The 21048-nt window shown below is 40.5% G+C and overlaps 1 protein-coding gene across 1 annotated transcript in view; it reads right to left on the reverse strand.

Moving 5' to 3' along the window:
- Positions 1-21048, reverse strand: part of FANCB (FA complementation group B) — a 400139-nt gene that overhangs the window by 351219 nt on the left and 27872 nt on the right. Inside the window, exon 9 of the mRNA XM_081115081.1 lies at positions 118-254. Within this exon, the coding sequence (XP_080971207.1) occupies positions 118-254 (137 nt within the window). The remainder of the gene's footprint in view (positions 1-117; positions 255-21048) is intronic.

The following is a 21048-nucleotide window of genomic DNA, read 5'->3' on the forward strand; positions in this document are numbered from 1 at the left end:
AGATAGATTGGTCAAAATTATATTATATTCCCTAGAAGTTTCATTTGCCATTTCTAAATATGTTCTTCAAGGAAGATCTTAATTTTACTAACACCAGCAAGGTAACGAGATTCATACCTTAAAAGGAAAAGGAAAGATGGGGCTGGGTACAGTTGGAATAATGGAGAAATCTTCCCATTTATAGTGTGATGGTGCTGGAGGCAGTGCAGGGCTTTGGGACAAGAAGTTGGTGTTGGTCTTCCTTCCATCTGCTGCTGTGAAGAAATAGGGGTGGAGGTATAAAATAAATATATACATTAGGATGCAAGAAAATTCAGAGGACACTCAGTTCAATATGAATGGATGACATATAATACCATGTAACTTTTAAAAGGAGCAGTGCCCACACTGAATTAGGATAAAAAGATCTAACTTTATAACTTCTCTTTCCATAGAAATGTCACAAAATTTTCCATTAAAGATCAAAAGGACCACCATATTTTCACCTGATCTAATGATAGATTTTTATGCAACCCTGGTGAACAATTATGATTTTACATTTGTTAGTTATGAAACTTCTATTTACCCAAATTTCAAGGAATATTTAGTATTCTGGGCTCAAACAAGAGAGAATATTGCCATTCTTAGAAACATAATTCCTTTTAGTGAATAGTTGACATAAAAAAGACCTTTAAAGGAAGAATTGATTCATGAAGTATAACCATTTGCATAAAACAATGCGCTCCCTCAATTTAGTCCATATTTTATTCTTTCCTATCTATACTAATAATAGAGGAATATGCAAATTGTCCAGGACACCATCACAGTAACAGTAACGACTGAATAGCAGGCTGTGTGGGGAGACCAGGTTGACAGGGTGGTTAGTGAGGGACGACCACACGACTGAACAGAAGTCTGCGTGGGGCAACCAGGCCAGCAGGGGGGCAGTTGGGGGTGACCAGGATGGCAGGAGGGGCAGTTGGGGGTGACCAGGCTGGCGGGGGGGGGGGCAATGAGGGGCGGCCAGGCTGGCAGGGGGGGCAGTTGGGGTTGACCAGGACAGCAGGGGGAGGCAGTTAGGGGCAATCAGGCATGCAGGCAGGTGAACAGTTAGGAATCAGCACAGCGGTCCCAGGTTGTGAGAGGGATGTCGGGCATCCCCTGAGGGATCCCAGATCAGAGAGGGTGCAGGCTGGGCTGAGGGGACACCACCCCCTGTGCACGAATTTCATGCACCAGGCCTCTAGTTTTTTAATAAAAGGTAGAACTCAATCTCATTAACTTTACACTTCTCTTAGTAACACTCAAGATTCTGAAATCAGAAAACCATGGAACATGCAATAAGAAAAAGCATTTTCTGTCCTAGCCAGTTTTTTTTCTCAATGGTTAGAGCATTGGCCTGAGGACTGAAGGGTCCCGGATTCATTCCAGTCAAGGGCACATGCCAGGGTTGTAGGCTCAATCCCCAGTGTGGGATGTGCAGGAGGCAGCCAATCAATGATTCTCTTTTATCATTGGTGTTTCTATCTCTCCCCCTCCCTTCCTCTCTGAAATCATAAAAACATATTTTTTAAAAAGAAAAAGACTCACACTATTTTTAAAAAAAGAAAAGAAAAAGAAAAAGGAGTTTCCTGGAGTGTCTTTCTTTCCCTTATACCTGATGTCTCCTACACATCATCCATGTGCCAGTTGAAACCCCACCTGTAGGAAAATGGAGCTGGTTCATATAGAGTTCTCTGTGCCCTTACAATACCTCTACACACTTGGAGAAATCTGATCTAGGAAGTACCCAATAAATATTTGTGTAAGAAATAAAGAATGGATATATAAATGAATAAGCAAAAGACTGAATTATAAGAACTGGATTTAGAAGTGGAATTCTTATTAGCTGTACTACCTTGAGCAACTCACTTCACCTCTGAGCTTCAATCTTATCATAAAAAAGAGAAATACTGGACTGCCTAGTGGAATTCTCAGGGCTTTGGAAAGCATCATATATAATATATGTGAAAGATCCTGATAAATGGTAAAATACTATGCAAATGCTAGTTATTGTGTTGTGTCTGGATAGAGACATAAAAGCCTAGCCAAGTGGAAGACAGGGACAGGAAACTTGCCGGGAGCCGGTCCATCCTTGCTGTTTCAAAGGACCTGGCATATATGGCATACTGTTCTTAATATGTTTGCTCACCTTCTTGGCACTATGTGTTTTAACCAAGGTCTCCTCTCTGAGAAAGGTTGTTTCCCCAGGTAGGGATTTTCCCCTGAAGTTAGGGAGGGAATAAAACCTCTTAACTAAATGCCAGGTGGGTAATTAATCACTTTAACTACGAACAATCATGCTTAAGCTACATAATCTTTACTCCCTGGAATGGAGATAAGAAACGCCCTAACCTTTGAAATAGAGATTCATAGGATTGGAATCAACTGGTATAAATACAGATGTAAGAAGACAGAATCAAGAGAGACAGAACTTAGAAGACAGAACCAGAAGGCACAGAACCTACACAGAACGTTCTCTAGAGACAGAAGAACTTCGCTGGAGAGAACATGGCAAAAGATCCTGCACAGAAACTGGCCTCAGAACCTAGAGACAGAACCTAGCGAGAGAACATGGCAAAAGATCCTGGACTGAACCTGACTACAGAACTTGGCAAGAGAACCTGACTAGAACCTGGCGACTCAACCTGGCTGGAGAACCTGGACAGAACCTGGCTGGAGAACCTAGTGAGGGAACATGGCTACAGAACCTGGCTGGAGAACCTGGAGAACCTAGCAAGAGAACATGGACAGAACCTGGCTGGAGAACCTAGCAAGGGAACATGGCTACAGAACCTGGCTGGAGAACCGGGAGAACCTAGCAAGAGAACATGGACACAGAACCTGGCTGGAGATCCTAACCAGAACTTGGCTGGAGATACAGACCAGAACTTGGCTGGAGATCCTGGCTAGAGATCCTGGCTAGGCTGCTGATCAACTGAACGCTGTCTCCGTGTCATTCCTTCTTCGCCGACTCCGTCCACACCTTTGGGGACCCCTGGACCTGCTGGGGCTGGACCCTGGCAGAAACTAATTCCACAATTCTGAGAATAGTGTCATTGTTGACTCAGATCCCAAAACAAAATCCTAAAAAACAACCTTGACTTATCCTTCTCTTTCACTCCTAACACCCAATAAGAACCAGTATCACCTGTTTCCCCATCACAAGGACACTACAAACATGAACAATTATATGTATTCAATGCTCTACTCCTTCTGGTAGCAGCATGTCCATGGCATGCCTCTATCTCACATCTCCCCATAATTTACCATGACTTCCAGGCACTACCCAATCCAAAGGTTGGCATTGAGATGGGAAGGATGGTCTTCATTCTTCATACAACCACCAAGTAGAGAATCAACTAGGGAACAGCTGACAGAATTCTCACACAATTCTACGGTTGTCAACAAGTCCTGTACAGTTAAATGATCTGGAAAGCCTAGTTAAGAACCCATCTCAGGCTGCAACATCATATAATACAATAACCTGGAGAAGCCTCCAGCACCAGCCACAGACTTTGCCCAAACCCTGCTCCATAAGGAGAACTCTCCTCCATAAATTCCAACACCCTTGTCTTGGTCCCTGTTCAGCAGTCCCCTTTTTTTCAGTCATTGTATTTACCAGTTCTAATTGCCCATCTACACCACTAGTTTTCAGAAGATGTCTTTCTAGCCTATGTTTACAGGTCTCCCTAACTGCCGGGGTCCAACCCCAGCAGGTCCAGGGGTCCCCATAGGTGTGGACGGAGTCGGCGAAGAAGGAATGACATGGAGACGGAGTTCAGTTCATCAGCAGCCTAGCCAGGATCTCCAGCCAGGATCTCCAGCCAAGTTCTGGTCTGGATCTCTAGCGAAGTTCTGGTTAGGATCTCCAGCCAGGTTCTATGTCCATGTTCTCTTGCTAGGTTCTCCAGGTTCTCCAGCCAGGTTCTGTAGCCATGTTCCCTTGCTAGGTTCTCCAGCCAGGTTCTGTGTCCATGTTCTCTTGCTAGGTTCTCCAGGTTCTCCAGCCAGGTTCTGTAGCCATGTTCCCTCGCTAGGTTCTCCAGCCAGGTTCTGTCCAGGTTCTCCAGCCAGGTTCAGTCACCAGGTTCTTGTCAGGTTCTCTTGCCAATTTCTGTAGTCAGGTTCAGTCCAGGATCTTTTGCCATGTTCTCTCCAGCGAAGTTCTTCTGTCTCTAGGTTCTGTGTAGGTTCTGTCTTCTTTCTGTCTCCTTAGTTCTGTGTCTTGCTGTCTTGTTACATCTGTATTTATACCAGTTGATTCAATCCTATCAATCTCTATTACAAAAGTTAGGGCGTTTCTTATCTCCATTCCAGGGAGTAAAGATTATGTAGCTTAAGCATGATTGTTCTTAGTTAAAGTGATTAATTACCCGCCTGGCACTTAGTTGAGGGGTTTTATTCCCTCCCTAACTTCAGGGGAAAATCCCTACCTGGGGAAACAACCTTTCTCAGAGAGGAGACCTTGGTTAAAACACATAGTGCCAAGAAGGTGAGCAAACATTTTAAGAACAGTATGCCATATATACCAGGTCCTTTGAAACAGCAAGGATGGACCGGCTCCCGGCACCTAACTTTGAATTCTGGGAAGCAGGTATGGACTTTCAGTATCTTTTCCCATACTGGATAATGGGTGCAGTCTCCACTTGTATTTACATAACTAAAGTAGTGCAATAGATTTTATAGGACAATGATTACCAGTTTCAAGGATACCACCTACCACAGGCACTCCATTCAATATCTGCCTTGACAGGCAATCCCATCACAGAGTTCTGTCATTTTGAGTGCTAAAATATTTCTCACTTCCATTCAGTGGCTTTGCCACTACCTTGTCCTGGCCACATCTTTCACCTGGATTATTGTGGCAACATCCTAACTCTGCCTGCTTTGTATTGCTCCTTCTAACCCACTCTCCAAATGGTAGCCAGAGTAACTCTTCCCAAACACAAATCAGATCATTCCATCTCCTTGTGTAAAACAAGCTAAATGTTTTCCATTGTCCTCCTAGCGAACTCCTGCCTCATTTGATCCACAGATCCACAGCTGAAAAAGGAGATATATTTCATTATTGTAAAGGTTAAATTGCTTCTATCAAAATTAACCAAGGTCTGGTAGAGCAATCTTTTCACAGTATGTTCCAGTGAGACAAGTTTGCAACCTGGAGATTTCACTTATTGGAAAAGACACCTCCAAAAAGACTCTCTTCGACTGTGCTAGAAAGTTTCCTATCACTTACTACTATCCAACCTTTGGGACTACTAACCAATCTTTGTGCCATCAAACTTCAGGGAATAGACTCTTGGATTCATGTAACACTGTGAAGAAAGTACCAAACCCTGACAGAACTTACATGTCATCTGTTGACCTGAAAGTAAATATTTATTTGAAACTGAGGACATCTGATGAGAAAGCTTTCCCAAGATATTCATACCAGACCTATTGAAAGTTGTCTGCCAGACCTTTGATGCTGTCTTTAGTTCCTTAAGGTATAAAATTGTTTTTTGATATCTTTATTTTTTCTTCTTTTTAAAAAACTTTGTTTTGAAACCATTATTTATTTATTTATTTATTTTACTCTTTGGCTGCATTCAAGAATATCACCCAAGTAGCCACTCCACACATCAACCTGGTATTGCAGTACTTCCAGTACAAACAAACACACACAAAAAGAATATCACCCAACTACATACTTGCATCCAATTTATATACATACTAAAGACCCAGTGCACGAAAATTTGTGCATTCGGGGGGAGGGTCCCTCAGCCCAGCCTGTGCCCTCTCACAGTCGGGGAGCCCTCAGGGGACATCCCACCACTGCCACCTTGCTCGCCAGCCGTGAGCCTGGCTTCTGGATGAGCAGCGCTCCCCCTGTGGGAGCACACTGACCACCATGGGGCAGCTCCTGCGTTAAGCATCTGCCCCCCTGGTGGTCAGTACACGTCATAGCAACCAGTCGTTCTGCAGTTCAGTCGATTTGCATATTAGCTTTTATTATATAGGATTGATTGATTTCAGAGAGGAATGGGGAAGGAGAGAAATATCAATGATGAGAGAGAAATATTTATTGGCTTCCTCCTCTATGTCCCACACTGGAAATTGAGCCCACAACCAGGGCATAGGCCCTGACTGGGAATCGAACCATGACCTCCTGATTGGTAGGCCATGCCAGCCAGGCTCTTTATTTTTTCTTAATGTAGGTATTTATTGCTATAAACTACCCTCTTAGCACTACTTTTACTACATCCCATAAATTTTTGTATATTGTGTTTCCATTTTCATTTGTCTCTTTATTTTCTGATTGCCCTTTTGATTTCTTCTTTGATCCATTGGTTGTTCAGGAGTATGTTAAACTCCACATATTTGTGAATTTTCAGGATTTCCTCCTGTTATTGATTTCTTATCTTATACCATTGTAATTGTAAAAAATACTTGATATTATTCAGTCTTCTTAAATTTGTTAAGACTTGTTTTTCAGCCTAACATATGGAGAATGTTTCATGAGCCCTTGAGAATGTTTACTCTGCTCCTGTTATATATAAAACTGTTAGGTCCATTTGAAATATAGTTCAGGCTCTAAGCTTTTTTTTTTTTTTTTGGTTAATCCTCACCCACAGACATTTATTTTTTTTCATTTATATTTTAGAGAGAGTGGGAGAGAGGGAAAGACAGAGAGAAACATATTAATTGGTTGCCTCCTGCACTAGCCCTGACCAGGGAGGAGCGTGCAACCAAAGTACCTTGACTGGCATCAAACCAGGACCCTTTGGTCCACAGGCCAAAGCTCTATCTGCTGAGCCAAATCAGCTAGGGCAGGCTCAAAGCTCTTACTGATTTTCGTCTGAATGATGTATTTATTGTTGAAAGTGAGATATTAAAGTCCTACACTATTACTTTATTACCATCTGTTTCTCCCTTTAGAACTGTTAATAATTGCTTTATATATATATATATTTTTTACTTAAAGAATTCCCTTTGGCATTTCTTATACTGTAGGTCTAGTAGGGATGAACTCCATCAGCTTTATAGGGGGAGAGGGTGTTCCATTGTATGTGATGGGCCTCTTTTCCCTTAATGCATTGAAGATGTTATCTTTGTCTTTAATATGTGAGTTTTATTATAATGCGTCACAGTGAAGTCTTCATTGGGTTGAACCTGATTGGGAACCTTTGAGCTTCATGTACCTGAATGTCCATATCTTTCCTCATTCCTTTTCATTCTTTTTTCCTTTTTTCTCCTCTGACTGCATAATTTCAAATCACCGGTCTTCTAGTTCACTGAATATTTATTCTGCTCAATGGAGTTTGCTGTTGAGGCTTTCTGTTACATTTCATATTTAAGCTTTTGTATCTCTCAGCTCAAAAATGTGATTATTCTTTTGAGTGTTTTCTCTCTTTGTTGAACTTCTCATTTTTTGTACTGTATTCCCGATTTTGTTAAAATGTTCATCTGTGTGTTCTCTTGTAGCTGTTTGTGTTTCTTCAGAACAATTATTTTGAATTCTTTGTCAGGCAATTAAGGATCTTCATTTCTTTGGGGTCAGTTACTCGAAGTTTATTGTGTTCCTTTAGCGGTGTCATGTCTCCCTGACTCATCATGATCTGTGTAGCCTAGTTTATGGGTCTGCACATTTCAAGCAGTTACCTCTTCCAGATTTATGGACAAAGTTTAGTATGCAAAAACCTTCACTTGTGCGTCATGGTATGCTGGAGCATGCTGTGGCCCTTGGTCTAGTGGTGTAGGGTGCCCACTGTAGTAGGGGCATCAGGTCTGGAGGGTGGGGGCATGGTGTCTCATTGGCTCAGGAAGCTGTTTTCCACATTGACTGAATGACCCTTTGTGGTGAGAGCTTCAGGGTGTCTGTGGTGCCTGCAATGGATGTTAGGGTCCTTAACGGTGCCTGGCGGTGTGCACATGCTGAGTTGTGAGCACGAGATATAGGTGCCAGGGCCATGCAGATACATGGCTGTAGTGGTTACTGTGGAAATGTGCATGGCAGTGGAGTCATGTAAGAGGAGTTGGGCTGTATCCAGGCATACAAGCAGGTTCTAGGCCTGAACTCAGGGGTAACTGCAGTTATGTGCATGGTAGTGGCAGGTTGGCCACATAAACCTAAGCTGGCATTATGCGTCCACACAGCCACTGAGGCCATGTCTCGTTGCCAGTGCAAATCCTGGGGTTCTGCAGCATGATGGCCGAGGAGAGGAAAAGGGGTATGGGGAGGGAATTAGACAGTTTGTGTCTACAAATGCAAAACCTGTGGGGTCCTCAGTGGTAAGTGCTGGAAAGGATCTGCAGTGGCTGTGCTGGTAGTTGGTTTCCTCAGTGGCAAAAGCTGCTTAGATCTTCTGTAGAGCAGTCTGCTTGGGTCAGTGATAAGGTACTCAGTGATGAAAACTGCAGGGGTCCACAGCATTTACTACAAGGCCTATTGGGGTCCTCAGTGACAAAGGCTGCTGGTGTCCTCTGCAGACCAGAACCTGGAAACAATATTCACTCCCACCGCATGGCTAACACTGGTAGTCCCTGGCCTTTTTCCTTATCCCTAGCCATCTCTAGATGTCTCAGCGATGCCGGTTTCTGGGTGGGGTGAAACCAAAGTGGGTCTTTTGTGCAGTGTTCTGAAAGGCTAGAGAAGCTCGTTGCTCACCCTGTTTTCCTTTCCCCAGCAAGGTGATCTTGGGTCAGGGAGCTACGAGCAGTGCTGACGAGGCACTGGGAGGATGCAGGCAAAATTAAAGTTAGCAGATAGTCCTGGCTGTCTTCTTTCCCTTTTTTGTGCAGATATTCTCAAGTTTTTTTGGTCCACTCTGTTGCTGCAGCTCCTTACATGGACTCCTGAGCTTTCCCAGAGCTGTTTTCGTTTGTGGGGGGACAGAGGCTTGGGTCTCCTGCTCCACCATCTTAGTTATGTCATCCCCATTTTCATGCATTAAATTCTACAAAAAATTTAAACTTAAGACATGACAATTATTGTTTTGAGAAATACTTATTTCTGCATATTTACTAACTATATCTTTTCTTGTTCTCCATTCCCTCCTGCATTTTCATGTTTCCATAAAGTATCATTTTGTTCCTGCCTGAAGAAATTCCTATAATATTTCTTTCAGAGTAGGCCTGTGGGCAATGAATTTCCTTAATCTTTGTCTGAAAATGTCATCACCTTTATTTTTTTATTTACTAATTTGAGAAAGAGAAATTGATTTGTTGTTCCACTTATTTATGCATTCATCGGTTGATTCTTGTATGTGCTTTGACCAGCGATCAATCCTGCAACCTTGGAGTTTTGCGACAATGAAGCAGTTCAAAGATGGAATTTCATTGCTTTCTGGTTTCAATTATTTCTGCTAAGAATTAGCCATCAGTTACACACTGTTGTTCTGTTGAAGGTAATGTATCTTTGTTTTCTAACCACATTTAAGCTTTTCTAATTGGCTTTGGCTTTATCAGTTGTTTTTCCATGATGTGCATAAGTATGATTTCCTATTTTTTTAGAGTTTTCTGAGTTTCTTGAACTTCTGAGTTGATATCTTTCACCATTTTTGATACATTCTCAACCATTACCTCTTCAAATATTGCTTTTGCCTCATGCTCCTTATTTTCTTCCAGGATTTCAATTACATAAATGTTAAACCAATGGAGTATGTCTTACATGTCTCTTTTACTCAAATCTTTTTTCTATCTTTTCTCTCTCTGCTTCAGTTTGAATATTTTTAATTGACCCATATCCCGATTCACTAATCCTATATTCTGTTATGTCCCTCTGCTGCTAAACTCATACACTGAGTTTTTAACTTCAGATATTACTTTTCAGTTCTAATATTCCTATATGATTATTTAGATTCCAATTGTTTTCAATTTTTCTATCTTTTCATCTGTTTTGTCCTTTTCCTCTATTTTGAATATATTATAGAACATATTTTAGAATTCGTATCTGCTAACTTCAATATCAGCAACATCTGTGTATTTTTCCTCTTAATTACCAGTCATATAGCCTTGTCTCTTTGTGTATCTAGAAATTATTTTATTTTTAAATATATTTTAATTGGTTTCAGAGATGAAGAGAGAGGAAGATGGAAACATCAATGATGAGAATCATCAATTGACTGCCTCCTACAGGTCCCCTACTGGGGATTAAGCCTGCAACCTGGGCATGTGCCCTGACCAGAATCAAACCCCGGTCCCTTCAATCTACAGGCTGATGCTCTATCCACGGAGCTAAACCAGCCAGGGCTATTTAGAAATTATTTTATTGTGCCAGACAATGTGTACAGAAAAACCATAGAGGTTCCATGGCAAAGAGAGTCTCTTTATTTCATTAGTCAATTAGAATGACTAGCTGATTAACTCAATCCAATCAGAAATTGAGCTTGATCGGAGACCTATTATTGCAAGGTTAGTAAGACTCAATCTACTCTGGTATGTTCCTATTCCTAGATTCCAGAAGCACAGATCTCTTTGGCCCTAGAAGCTAACAAAAGACTGTTCTGACCCTCAGAAGTTTTCGTCTTATCCCTTTAGCCTCCTACTTCATTCAGCTTCAAAACTTTGCAGATATCTTGAAGGGAAAACCAGCCATGTTTGAAGCAGAGCTCCTCCCTGGCAGCACTGTGCAACTGAAAGAGATTTCAGTATGCCTTTTAGAAGTTTTTGTGCTAGCTCCCCACTTGTGCAGCCACAGAACCATGAAAATAGCCCAAGGTGAAAACTATACACATTTAAGACCCTTGAATGTTTCAATTTGTCACTATAGCACTATACATCTGCTAAAAGGTTGCTGACTTCCGTCTCCAAGCAGAAGCCCTCTGCCTGAACTAAGCCTGATCCACAGCCTGCCCTCTGATAAACAAAGGGTTGGCCATTATCAAGTCAATTTTTCCTTTTTTTTTTTGTAATTTTAAGCCGTCTACTCCTTGTTTCTACAGCTCTCCAAATCCTTTAAAAGGTGATTTCTGAAAAATTAAAAAATTAAAACAAGACAAATATTAAAATCCTTACCACTAAATAAAAAAAGTAAAAAATAAAAGGTGATTTCTGTAATGTATCCCGTTTTGTCTAGTGGGAGAATGGGTCAGTGGCAACCTGCTTCATTTTACTGTTACATGAAAGTACCATTTTTTCAATGCAATTTAATTTCATTTTGCATATTTGTGTGAAGTTGCCTATATTTCTGAATGTTTACTTGCATTCTTTTTCACTAAATTTTAAAGTTTTTGCCCCCCCCCCTTTTCTTTAGATTCTTTCTCTTAATCATTTTCTAGACATTTTTCTGTGTATTGTGGACACTCCTTATTTTGAGATATGTCACAGATATTGTTTTTCCAGTATTATCTTGTCTTTTGATTTATGCCATTAAAAAATATTTTATTGATTTTAGAGAAGAAGGGAGAGGGAAAGAGAAATGTCAATGATGAGAATCACTGATTGACTGTCTTCTGAATACCCCCTAACAGGGATTGAGCCCACAACCCAGGCATGTGCCCTTGACCGTGAATCCAACTGTGACCTCCGGGTACATAGGTCTATGCTCCCACTGAGCCATGCTGGCTGTGCACCATTTTGTTTTTTTAATGAAGACATTATAACTTTTTTTTTTTTAATGTGACTGCATTTTACTGCTTCTGGATTTTGTGAAATAGATAAAGCCTTCCCCATCCAAGTTAACACATCCCCCATCCCTCGGGGGATGTTGGACTGCCGGTTTTGGCCCGATTCCCCACCACCACCTCCAAGGGACCCCACTGGTGCACTGGGCCTCTAGTATGCATATAAATTCTCTGGTTAATCTCTTCCCACCTCCTCTCCCCACTTCCTTCTGAGATTGGTAAGTCTATTCCATGCTTCCATTTTTCTGGATCTATTTAGTTCGTTAGTTTACTTTATTAGATTCCACATATAACTGAGATCATGTAATAGTTGTCTTTCTCTGACTGGCTTATTTCTCGTAGCATAATAATCTCCATGTCCCTTCATGCTGTCTTAAGGGTAAGAGATCCTTCTCTTTATAGCTGCATAGTAATCCATGGTGTAAATGTACCACATCTTTTTTTAAAAAAGTCTTTTTTGTTGAAAGTATTACACACATGTCCCCTTTTATCCCCATTGACCCCTTCTAGCCAGCACCCACGACCTGCCCCAGGCCATCACCACGCTAGGAAGTGTATCTATGGGTTATGCATATATGCATACAGGTTCTTTGGTTAATTTCTTCCCACCCACCCACTCACCCCCACCTTTTCTCTGAGATTCAACAGTCTGTTCCATGCTTCTATGTCTCTAGATCTGTTTTGTTCATCAGTTTATTTTGTTCATTATTTTCCACATATGTGTGAGATAATGTGATACTTGTCTTTAGCTAACTGGCTTATTTCACTTAGCATAATACTCTCCAGGTCCCTTCATGCTGTCTCAAAGGGAAAGATACTTCTTTTTTAGTGCTGCATAGTATTCCATGGTGTAAATGTACCACAACTTTTAGCCACTCATCTACTGATGGGCATTTGGGCTGTTTCCAGATCTTAGCTATTGTAAATTGCACTGTTAAGAACACAGGATGCATATGTTCTTTCTGAATGATGTTTCAGGATTCTTAGAATATATTCCTATAAGTTGGATCACTGGGTCAAATGGAAGTTCCATTTTTAATTTTTTGAGGAAACTCCATACTGTTCTCCACAGTGGCTGCACCAGTCTGCATTCCCACCAGCACCATACCAGGGTTCCTTTTTCTCCACATCCTTGCCAGCACTTGTTTTTTGTTGATTTATTAATGGTAGTCATTCTGGCAGGTGTGAGGTGATACCTTGTTTTAATTTTCATCTCTCTGATGATTAATGATGAACTTTTTTTCATATATATCTTGATCATCTGTCCTCTTTGGAGAAGTGTCTATTTAGGTCCTTTGCCCATTTTTTAATTGGATTTTTTTTATCTCCCTTTTGTTTAGTTGTATTTTTTATATATATATTTTGGAAATTAACCCCTAGCAGATGTATCATGGGCAAATATGTTCTCCCATACATTGAGCTCCCTTTTCATTTTGTTAATAGTTTCCTTTGCTGTGCAGCTTTTTATTTTGATGTAGTCCATTTGTTTATTTTTTCCTTTGTTTCTCTTGCCCTAGGACAGTGGTCAGCAAACCACAGCTCGTGAGCCACATGCGGCTCTTTGGCCCCATGGCATGGGCCACAAAGTTTCAATCGCACTGTACGTATGCGGCTCTTTAGCCCCTTGAGTGTGGCTCTTCCTAAGCCTTATGAGTACCCTAATTAAGTTAATAACAATGTACCTACCTATATAGTTTAAGTTTAAAAAATTTGGCTCTCAAAAGAAATTTCAATCATTGTACTGTTGATATTTGGCTCTGTTGACTAATGAGTTTGCCAACCACTGACAGATGTATTAGTGAAAATTCTGCTACACGAGAAGTCTGAAATTTTGCTGTTTATGTTTTCTTCTAGGATTTTTATGGTTTCACAACTTACATTTAAGATTTTTATACATTTTGAGTTTATTCTTTTGTATGGTGTAAATTGGTGGTCTTGCTTATTTTTTTTTTTTGCATGTACCTGTCCAATTTTCCCAACACCATTTATTGAAGAGACTGTCTTGACTCCACTGTATGCCTCTTCCTCCTTTGTCAAATATTAATTGAGCTTAATGGCTTGGGTCTATTTCTAGATTCTCTGTTCTGTTCTTGCCTCCCTGATTTTTACAATTACTACTACCCACATGATCAAAGTCTGGGAATTAGCGATAGAAGAATTAAGTACAACGTTCTTAATATGGAAATTCTGCCCCCTCCCACATACATACCAAGATTAGCTATTTAATTTCTTAAATCTACATTTCATTCATTAGTGTTTTCTTTTTTAAAAATTACACTATTATTTAAGCAGCAATTATATGCAAAATACCATGCTATATGGTATACAAAGGTAATCAAGACAGATGATGGGCCCTACCCATAAGGAAGTTAAGAGTTTTCCATTTTGAAGTCAACAGCCCTGATTTCAAATCATAGTTTACTATAGTTCCTGCCTACAATTAGTTAGCTATTAAATTCTAATTATAGTCACTGGAAAGAAGTATGGAATACTACAAAAGTGTATATTGGGGAGGAGGGGGACTTGACCTGGTCTTGGAAGGGCAGAGGTCCATGAGGAAGTGAATTAACTCCTGAGATTTAAAGGATACATGGGCATGAAACTAGATGAAGAGAGTAGGATTGGAGAGAGAGCAGCTTAGGTAATGGAAAAAGCATGTGCAGAGTTTGAGGTAGGAAAGCAACCTGCTGTGCTTGAAGAACTGATGGAATGTTAGTTAGTAGTGCCCAATAGGGACAGAAGTAATATCCTAGCTAGGCTCAAGAGTAGCCTAGATGACAGCATACCTTACATACCACATATGGATGTTGACTTTTATTCTAAAGTCATGGGAAGCCACTGAATGAACACAGAGACAATGAAATGATGATGAATGCCTTTTCAGTAGATCAGATTTGAGCTTTGCTAACTGTAGCTGCAGTTTAGAAAACAGGTCTGGAAGAAAGCAAGAGTGAAAAATATGGAGACAAGTTAGGAAGCTGCTGAATTAGTCCATGTAAGAAATAATGGTAGCATGGAATAGGGAGGTAGCCATGAAAAATGGAAGAAAGCTTGATAACTTGAAAGATATTTAGGAGGACAGATTAATAGGATTTTATACTTTAACTAGAGGCCCAGTGCACAAATTTGTGCACTGGCAGGGGTGGGGGTGGGGGGTGTCCCTCAGTCTGACCTGTGCCCTCTCACAGTCTGGGACCCCTCGGGAGATAACCACCTGCTGGCTTAGGCCCGCTCCCTGGGTCTCACAAAGCAGGCCAGGATCCGGCAGCGGGGCGGGCGGCCGATCACACTGCCCCACCCTGCTGCCCCGGATTACACACAGGAGGCCCAGATGGCGGCAGATTGCGCTGTCCTGCCCCACCTGCAGTATGCAAATTTAACGGCCATCTTTGTTGGGTTAATTTGCATACTCTTTTTATTAGTGTAGATATTAACAACCATCTGATTTATAGTCCTAAGCAAACATTACACTGTTTTATTTTTCACTGCCTTAAAATGACCTATCTTCTTTCCTACAAAATACCCTTGATTTTTTTAATTTTTAAAATTAATGTCATGGATAACTGTTATAGTCATTCCCTAGGGCTGTTGAAACAAAAATACCACAAATTGTGTGGCTTAAAACAATCGAAATGTATTGTTTCACAGTTCTGGAGTTTGAAATCTGAAATCAAGATGTAGGCAGGACCATGCTCTCTCTGAAATCTGTAGGGGAATCCCTTCTTGCCTCTTCCTAGCTTCTGGTGGTTTGCTAGCAATCTCTGGCATTCCTTGGCTTGCAGCTACGTAACTCTAATCTCTGCCTTCAGTGTCATATTATATTCTCCTTGTCTCTGTCTTCACATCTTCTTATAAGGACACCAGTCATATTGGATTAGGGGCCCTTACCTCTACAGTATGACCTCATCTCAAGTTAACTAATCACATCTTAAATGACTGTATTTCCAAAGTCACATTTTGAGGTATGGGGTTAGGACTTGAACATATCTTTTTGGGGGACACAATCCACACCATAACAAATGCTTAGGTAAAACACATTTAAGGAGCGGTAAACAGTAAATGATAAAAAGTCTCCCTCTCATAACCCAGACCTAAGCCAATCAACATAGGGTATTCAAAAACAGCATTAATATCACCTGTAAACTTGTTAGACATAGTCTCAGGCCCCACCCTAGACCTGATGAATCAGAATAGAGAGTTGAACAAGATCCGCAGATGATTTGTATGTACATTAAAACTTGAGCCCTAACTGGTTTGGCTCAGTGGATAGAGTGTCGGCCTGCGGACTGAAGGGTCCCAGGTTCGATTCCGGTCAAGGGCATGTACCTTGGTTGCGGGCACATCCCCAGTGGGGAGTGTGCAGGAGGCAGCTGATCGATGTTTCTCTCTCATCGATGTTTCTGACTCTCTATCCCTCTCCCTTCCTCTCTGTAAAAAATCAATAAAATATATATATATTTTTAAAAAAACCTTGAGAACCATGGCATATTACAATATGAAGAGAAAGAGGCCACTGACAAAAATAAATTTGTTAAGTTATGCCCCCTCAAATAGTCAAGCTGATTTGGTGCTTGTTGTAATGAGGTGGGTCTCAAGCCTGGCGGTACATCAGAATTACCGCCAGGGAACCTTTCAAACTGATGCAAAGGCCAAAGGCAGAACCTAGATAAATTATATCAGAATCTTTGGGGTAAGGATTAGGATCAGCAAATCTCCTTAAGAAGTCTTCAGGTGATTCTTAGGTACAACCATGGCTGAGAATTATTAGGGTGGAACAAGGTCTGGAAGGAAGTGAAGTGAAAATTAATGTATAATGGGTATAGAATTTCAGTTTTGCAAGATGAGGAAGTTCTAGAGATCTATTGCACAACCATATAAATATACTTAACACTACTGAACTGTACACTTTAAAATAATATGATAAATTCAATGTTATGTATTTACCACAATAAAACAGGCAAAATAATTCAGACAATCAATTTGAAGAAATAATTTGCTTTAATGTACATGAATATGTTGTTTTAATTTTAAAACAAATTTTGTTTTCCAGGTTTTTAAATATAATTATTTTATGGGTTCACCAATATAATAAAATTTTCAATCAATAAATATTTCAGAAATCACATGATTTAAATATTTTAGACCCCTTTTTACTGTCCCAAGTGTTCTGGTTTGAACTTCTTTCTTTGTGTATACACTACTCCCTGGGCCAGCATAGGTCTGGCAAATGATCCCTGAATCATCAGGCAAAATGCCATTATATTTTACCACTTAATCCACTGTGCCACTGTCTCTCCCATTAAGCCAAGAAGACTCATATGTATCTCTATATCTCTAGCACATGTTATATGCCTGGGCACAATAATGAAATATCGATTTTGGAAATCTGTTTCTTTGTTACTAATGTTGTGGCCCTACCCCATAACAAAGAAATTCTGTTTCTTTGTTACTAATGTTGTGGCCCTACCCCATAACAAAGAAACAGACTTTCTGGAGGACGAGGCCCAGAAATCAGGATTTTAAAAAGATTCCCAGGTGATTCTAATGTGCAGCCAAGGTTGAGAACCACTGATCTAGAGAGGAAATAAGGAAGAGACTCAGGCATTTAGATATAGTTGGAGGGAAGTAGTCAAGAGATAAAATTCAGCTGAGGCCATCAATCAACTCTAAGAACTTGCTCATTATAGGATTTAATATAGCATGGCCCACAATTTTTTTTGCAATAAATGCATTTTGTTAATATAAGAGTCAGAGACATACACTGTTTTATTACACACTGACTTTATAAGCCGAATAGCATAGTGGTGAAAGAGCAAAAGGTGTGGAGCTACACTGGACCTGAATCCTGATTTTGCTCCTAACTAGTTATGTGACCTTGGGTATGTTATTTAACCTGTGTGGGTCTGTTTCTTGATTTACAAACAAGAGATTGTTAACAGTACACATCTTATAGCAGCATTATCCTATATAATAAGTCTAATATGCTAAGTGTCCAGTCGTTCGTTGAACTAATCAAAGCATAATATGCTAATGATATGCTAAGGCCGCTCAACTGCTCACTATGATGTGCACTAACCACCAGGGGGCAGACGCTCAACACAGGAGCTGCCCCAGCCCGTAGGCCCCAGGCCAGCCAAGACAGATGCGGCCCCCTCCCCATCGCCCTGCTGGTAGCCCCACAGAGGGAGGTGACTGGTGGCAGCAGCGGGGGGCAGGACTGGTGAGCAGATGGTGCCAGGCTGGCCAAGGCAGGTGCCAGTGCCCCCCCCCCCACAAATGCCCTGCTGATCGCCCCACAGATTGGTCCTGAACACCAGCCAGGCCTAGGGGCCCTACCCATGCACAAATTTCATGCACTGGGCCTCTAGTCTAATAGAACTTTCTGTGACTATGGAATTGTTCTATTCTCTACTGTCCAAATGGTAGCCACTACCCACATGTGGTTATTGAGTATTTGAAATGTAGCTAGTGTAACTAAGAAAATAATTAAGTTAATTTTAATTAACTTAAATATAAGTTTAAATAGTCAGTGGCTAGTGGCTACTGTCCTGGAAAGCACAGTTTTATACAGTTTTAAGGGTCAGATGGGCTAAGTATTTAAATCAATGTCTGGTACACAATTATCAATAAATATGAGCGATTGCTATTTCTCAGCATGCCACATTACAAAACAAAACTGGTATGCAAGTGTAGGCTATAGTTTTCTTCAACTTTTTCCACAAATTTTGTGAATAATTATTTTTCCTACTATTTATACTTCCAGGCTAATTATTTCCCCTTCCATTGGCACTGGCTTCAGAAAACACCAGACCAGTCTGCAAACCAAGCCCCACCTCCTTCTTGGGCCCAACACATGTACAGCATGTTCACTTTCTCTGAAGATTTTGCAAACTATCAAGAGCACATTTGGTCCTGGTTCCCTTCAGGTGCTTCCCCCCTCATCCCCACTCCCAAAGTTTTTACATTTACCGGAATCTTTCAAATGTTAGAGCATATTCATTTCCTGCGTGGATAACTTTTAAAAGGATTTTATTATCACGTTTGACATACACAAATTACTCATTCTAAACCTTAAACTATCTCCTCAGGCTTACAAAAACTACACTAAAAATGCCCATAACCTTGTTTGTTTGTTTTTAATGAGCTTAGAATGAAGTTAGAAAAGGTTATCTTTTGCTACCTTAGTATATAGTAAAAGGCAATTACTCCTGTTCGAACCTATATTTGTTAGCTTTGAAAATGCTACAAGCACTGAATTAATAACACGGTGCATCTCTTTTGATATAGGAATACTATTCTATTTCCAAAACAGTCCCATAATATCAAATCAGATTTGTCTAGCACAAAGACTCCTAGAAGAATCAAAATTGATAAAGATTTCTCTTCCTACTGGACAGGATATAACTGAGGATATGAGAACAGTTGTCAGAAGAGAATTGCAAGTTTGAATTCTTCTCATATCTAAGAAACATAAAAGATATGGTACTGACATTCATAATTTTATATTCTGACACAGGAAATATGGAGAAATAGGTTAAATAATCTGAAATATATCTCTAACCCAATGAGGAAGTCTTAATTGAATAAGTAGCCTGGTATAATACCAGAGGGAAGCTAAGAGATAGAGAAAATATTTAAAAGACTTTAAAAAAAGTTGATCTTATATATAAAATACTATGAGATGTGAAATAATTTGAGTGGTAAACTAAAAAAAAAAAACCACAATAAAGAAGCCTAGCAAGCCAATAAAAGGGGCACGTGGGGGCAGAGTGGGTGGCTCTTTCCCTCTCTTCTTTTTTTAAAACATATTTTTATTGATTTCAGAAAGGGAGAGGGAGAGACAGAAACATAAATGATGAGAGAGAGTCATTGATTGGCTGCCTCCTGCACATCCCCCACTGGGGATCGAGCCTGCAACCAGGGCATGTGCCCTGGCCAGGAATTGATTGAATCATGATTTCCTGGTTCATAGGTCAACTCTCACCACTGAGCCATAGCGACTGAGCCCTACTCTTCTTTTAGCTGGTACAAGCAACCTGCCCCTGTACTAAACTATTCCCATCCGGGGACTCCACATGTCCAACAGTCAGTTTCACTCTCTGGCATTCTTTTTCCCGTTTCTAGCAGTGAGATATTATTTTACCTGCAAGTAATAGAAACCTTGATTTCTGTTACAAATTACTTTTTCTTGAAGTAATAGGAAGTCCTAGGAAAGGGTGAGATTTAGGTTTGATCAGCAGCATAAAACAATTATGCAGTCAATAACATCAGATTCATTCGAAAGCCTAATTTCCTGTGGTTATAAGGTAACTCTCAACTTTTTAAATTAGGGTCACCTACTTCTAGATGGGACAGGAAGAGAACCTCTTCCTAACCAAAGAACCCAGTCCTTCCCCTCAGACTAATTAGGTCCAATTAAAGTCTTTCGCCCATCCAAACCAGTTTAGGGAAATGTCTTGCACCAACTAGCTTAGATGAGTCAGGACCAGCTTCTGGAACTGGGAATAGCGTGCACTCCCCCAATCACATGAACTATGGGAAAGGAAGTTTCTTTAACAAAATCAGAGTTTCTGGTACAAGAAAAGGAAAAAAATGATGTGCAACAGGCCATCAATGGAACGCATCACACTTCTCTCCCACTCCGCACTGACAGGGTAGCTAGTGCTAAATGCTTTGCTTGATTGCTAATGGTATGCTTTACTGGCCAGTAACACTATTTATACTTTTGGGGTAAGTGACTGCTGCCGTGAAATGGATAATTAAAGATGAAGTTAATGATGCTAAAGAAATTTCCTAGCTGGACTCAGCACAGTTATGTTGACCTACAGTTATGCACACAGGTACTTTGTCCAGTGTAGCTCCTCACAAGTATAACACAGGACAAATCTGAACAGTGCAGCACAGAAGGTGTCTGATTTTCTGGCCCTTATAAACACTCACTATCTGAATAGTGCCTGCTACCCTACTGAATAAAAACCAACACGATTATTGAAATAAGCTCCTAGAAGGTGGCCAGACAATTAGCACTGTGAAGATACTCGACACAATAGGATAGGGCTTTTGGTTAAGGGAGTAAGCAATTCAAGTACCAGATCAAGGAAACTCTCAAAGAGAAAACAGAACAAACTGACGAAGGATTCAACTCAGTACACTGTTTATGGATCAGCATTCTTTCCATTGCACCATACTGTCTTTAGCAATAAAAGCCTAAAGTCCTCTAGATGGGGTTATCCAAGAAAGACCTTTCACTCATGCCATGAGAATGGAAACGGCTGTTTTTACAAGTTTAAGTACAAGGAAGAAAAAAGGATATCTCTCAATATCTGATACTGCCCAACTTTTAGGCAAAAAACAACAACAACAACAAAAGGAAGAATGGAAGAAGGAAAACAAAGCTTTATCAAGACAATATTCACTTGTATAG

The sequence above is a fragment of the Myotis nattereri genome (genome assembly GCF_964212035.1).
Source record: "Myotis nattereri genome assembly, chromosome: X".
Lineage (NCBI taxonomy): Eukaryota > Metazoa > Chordata > Mammalia > Chiroptera > Vespertilionidae > Myotis > Myotis nattereri.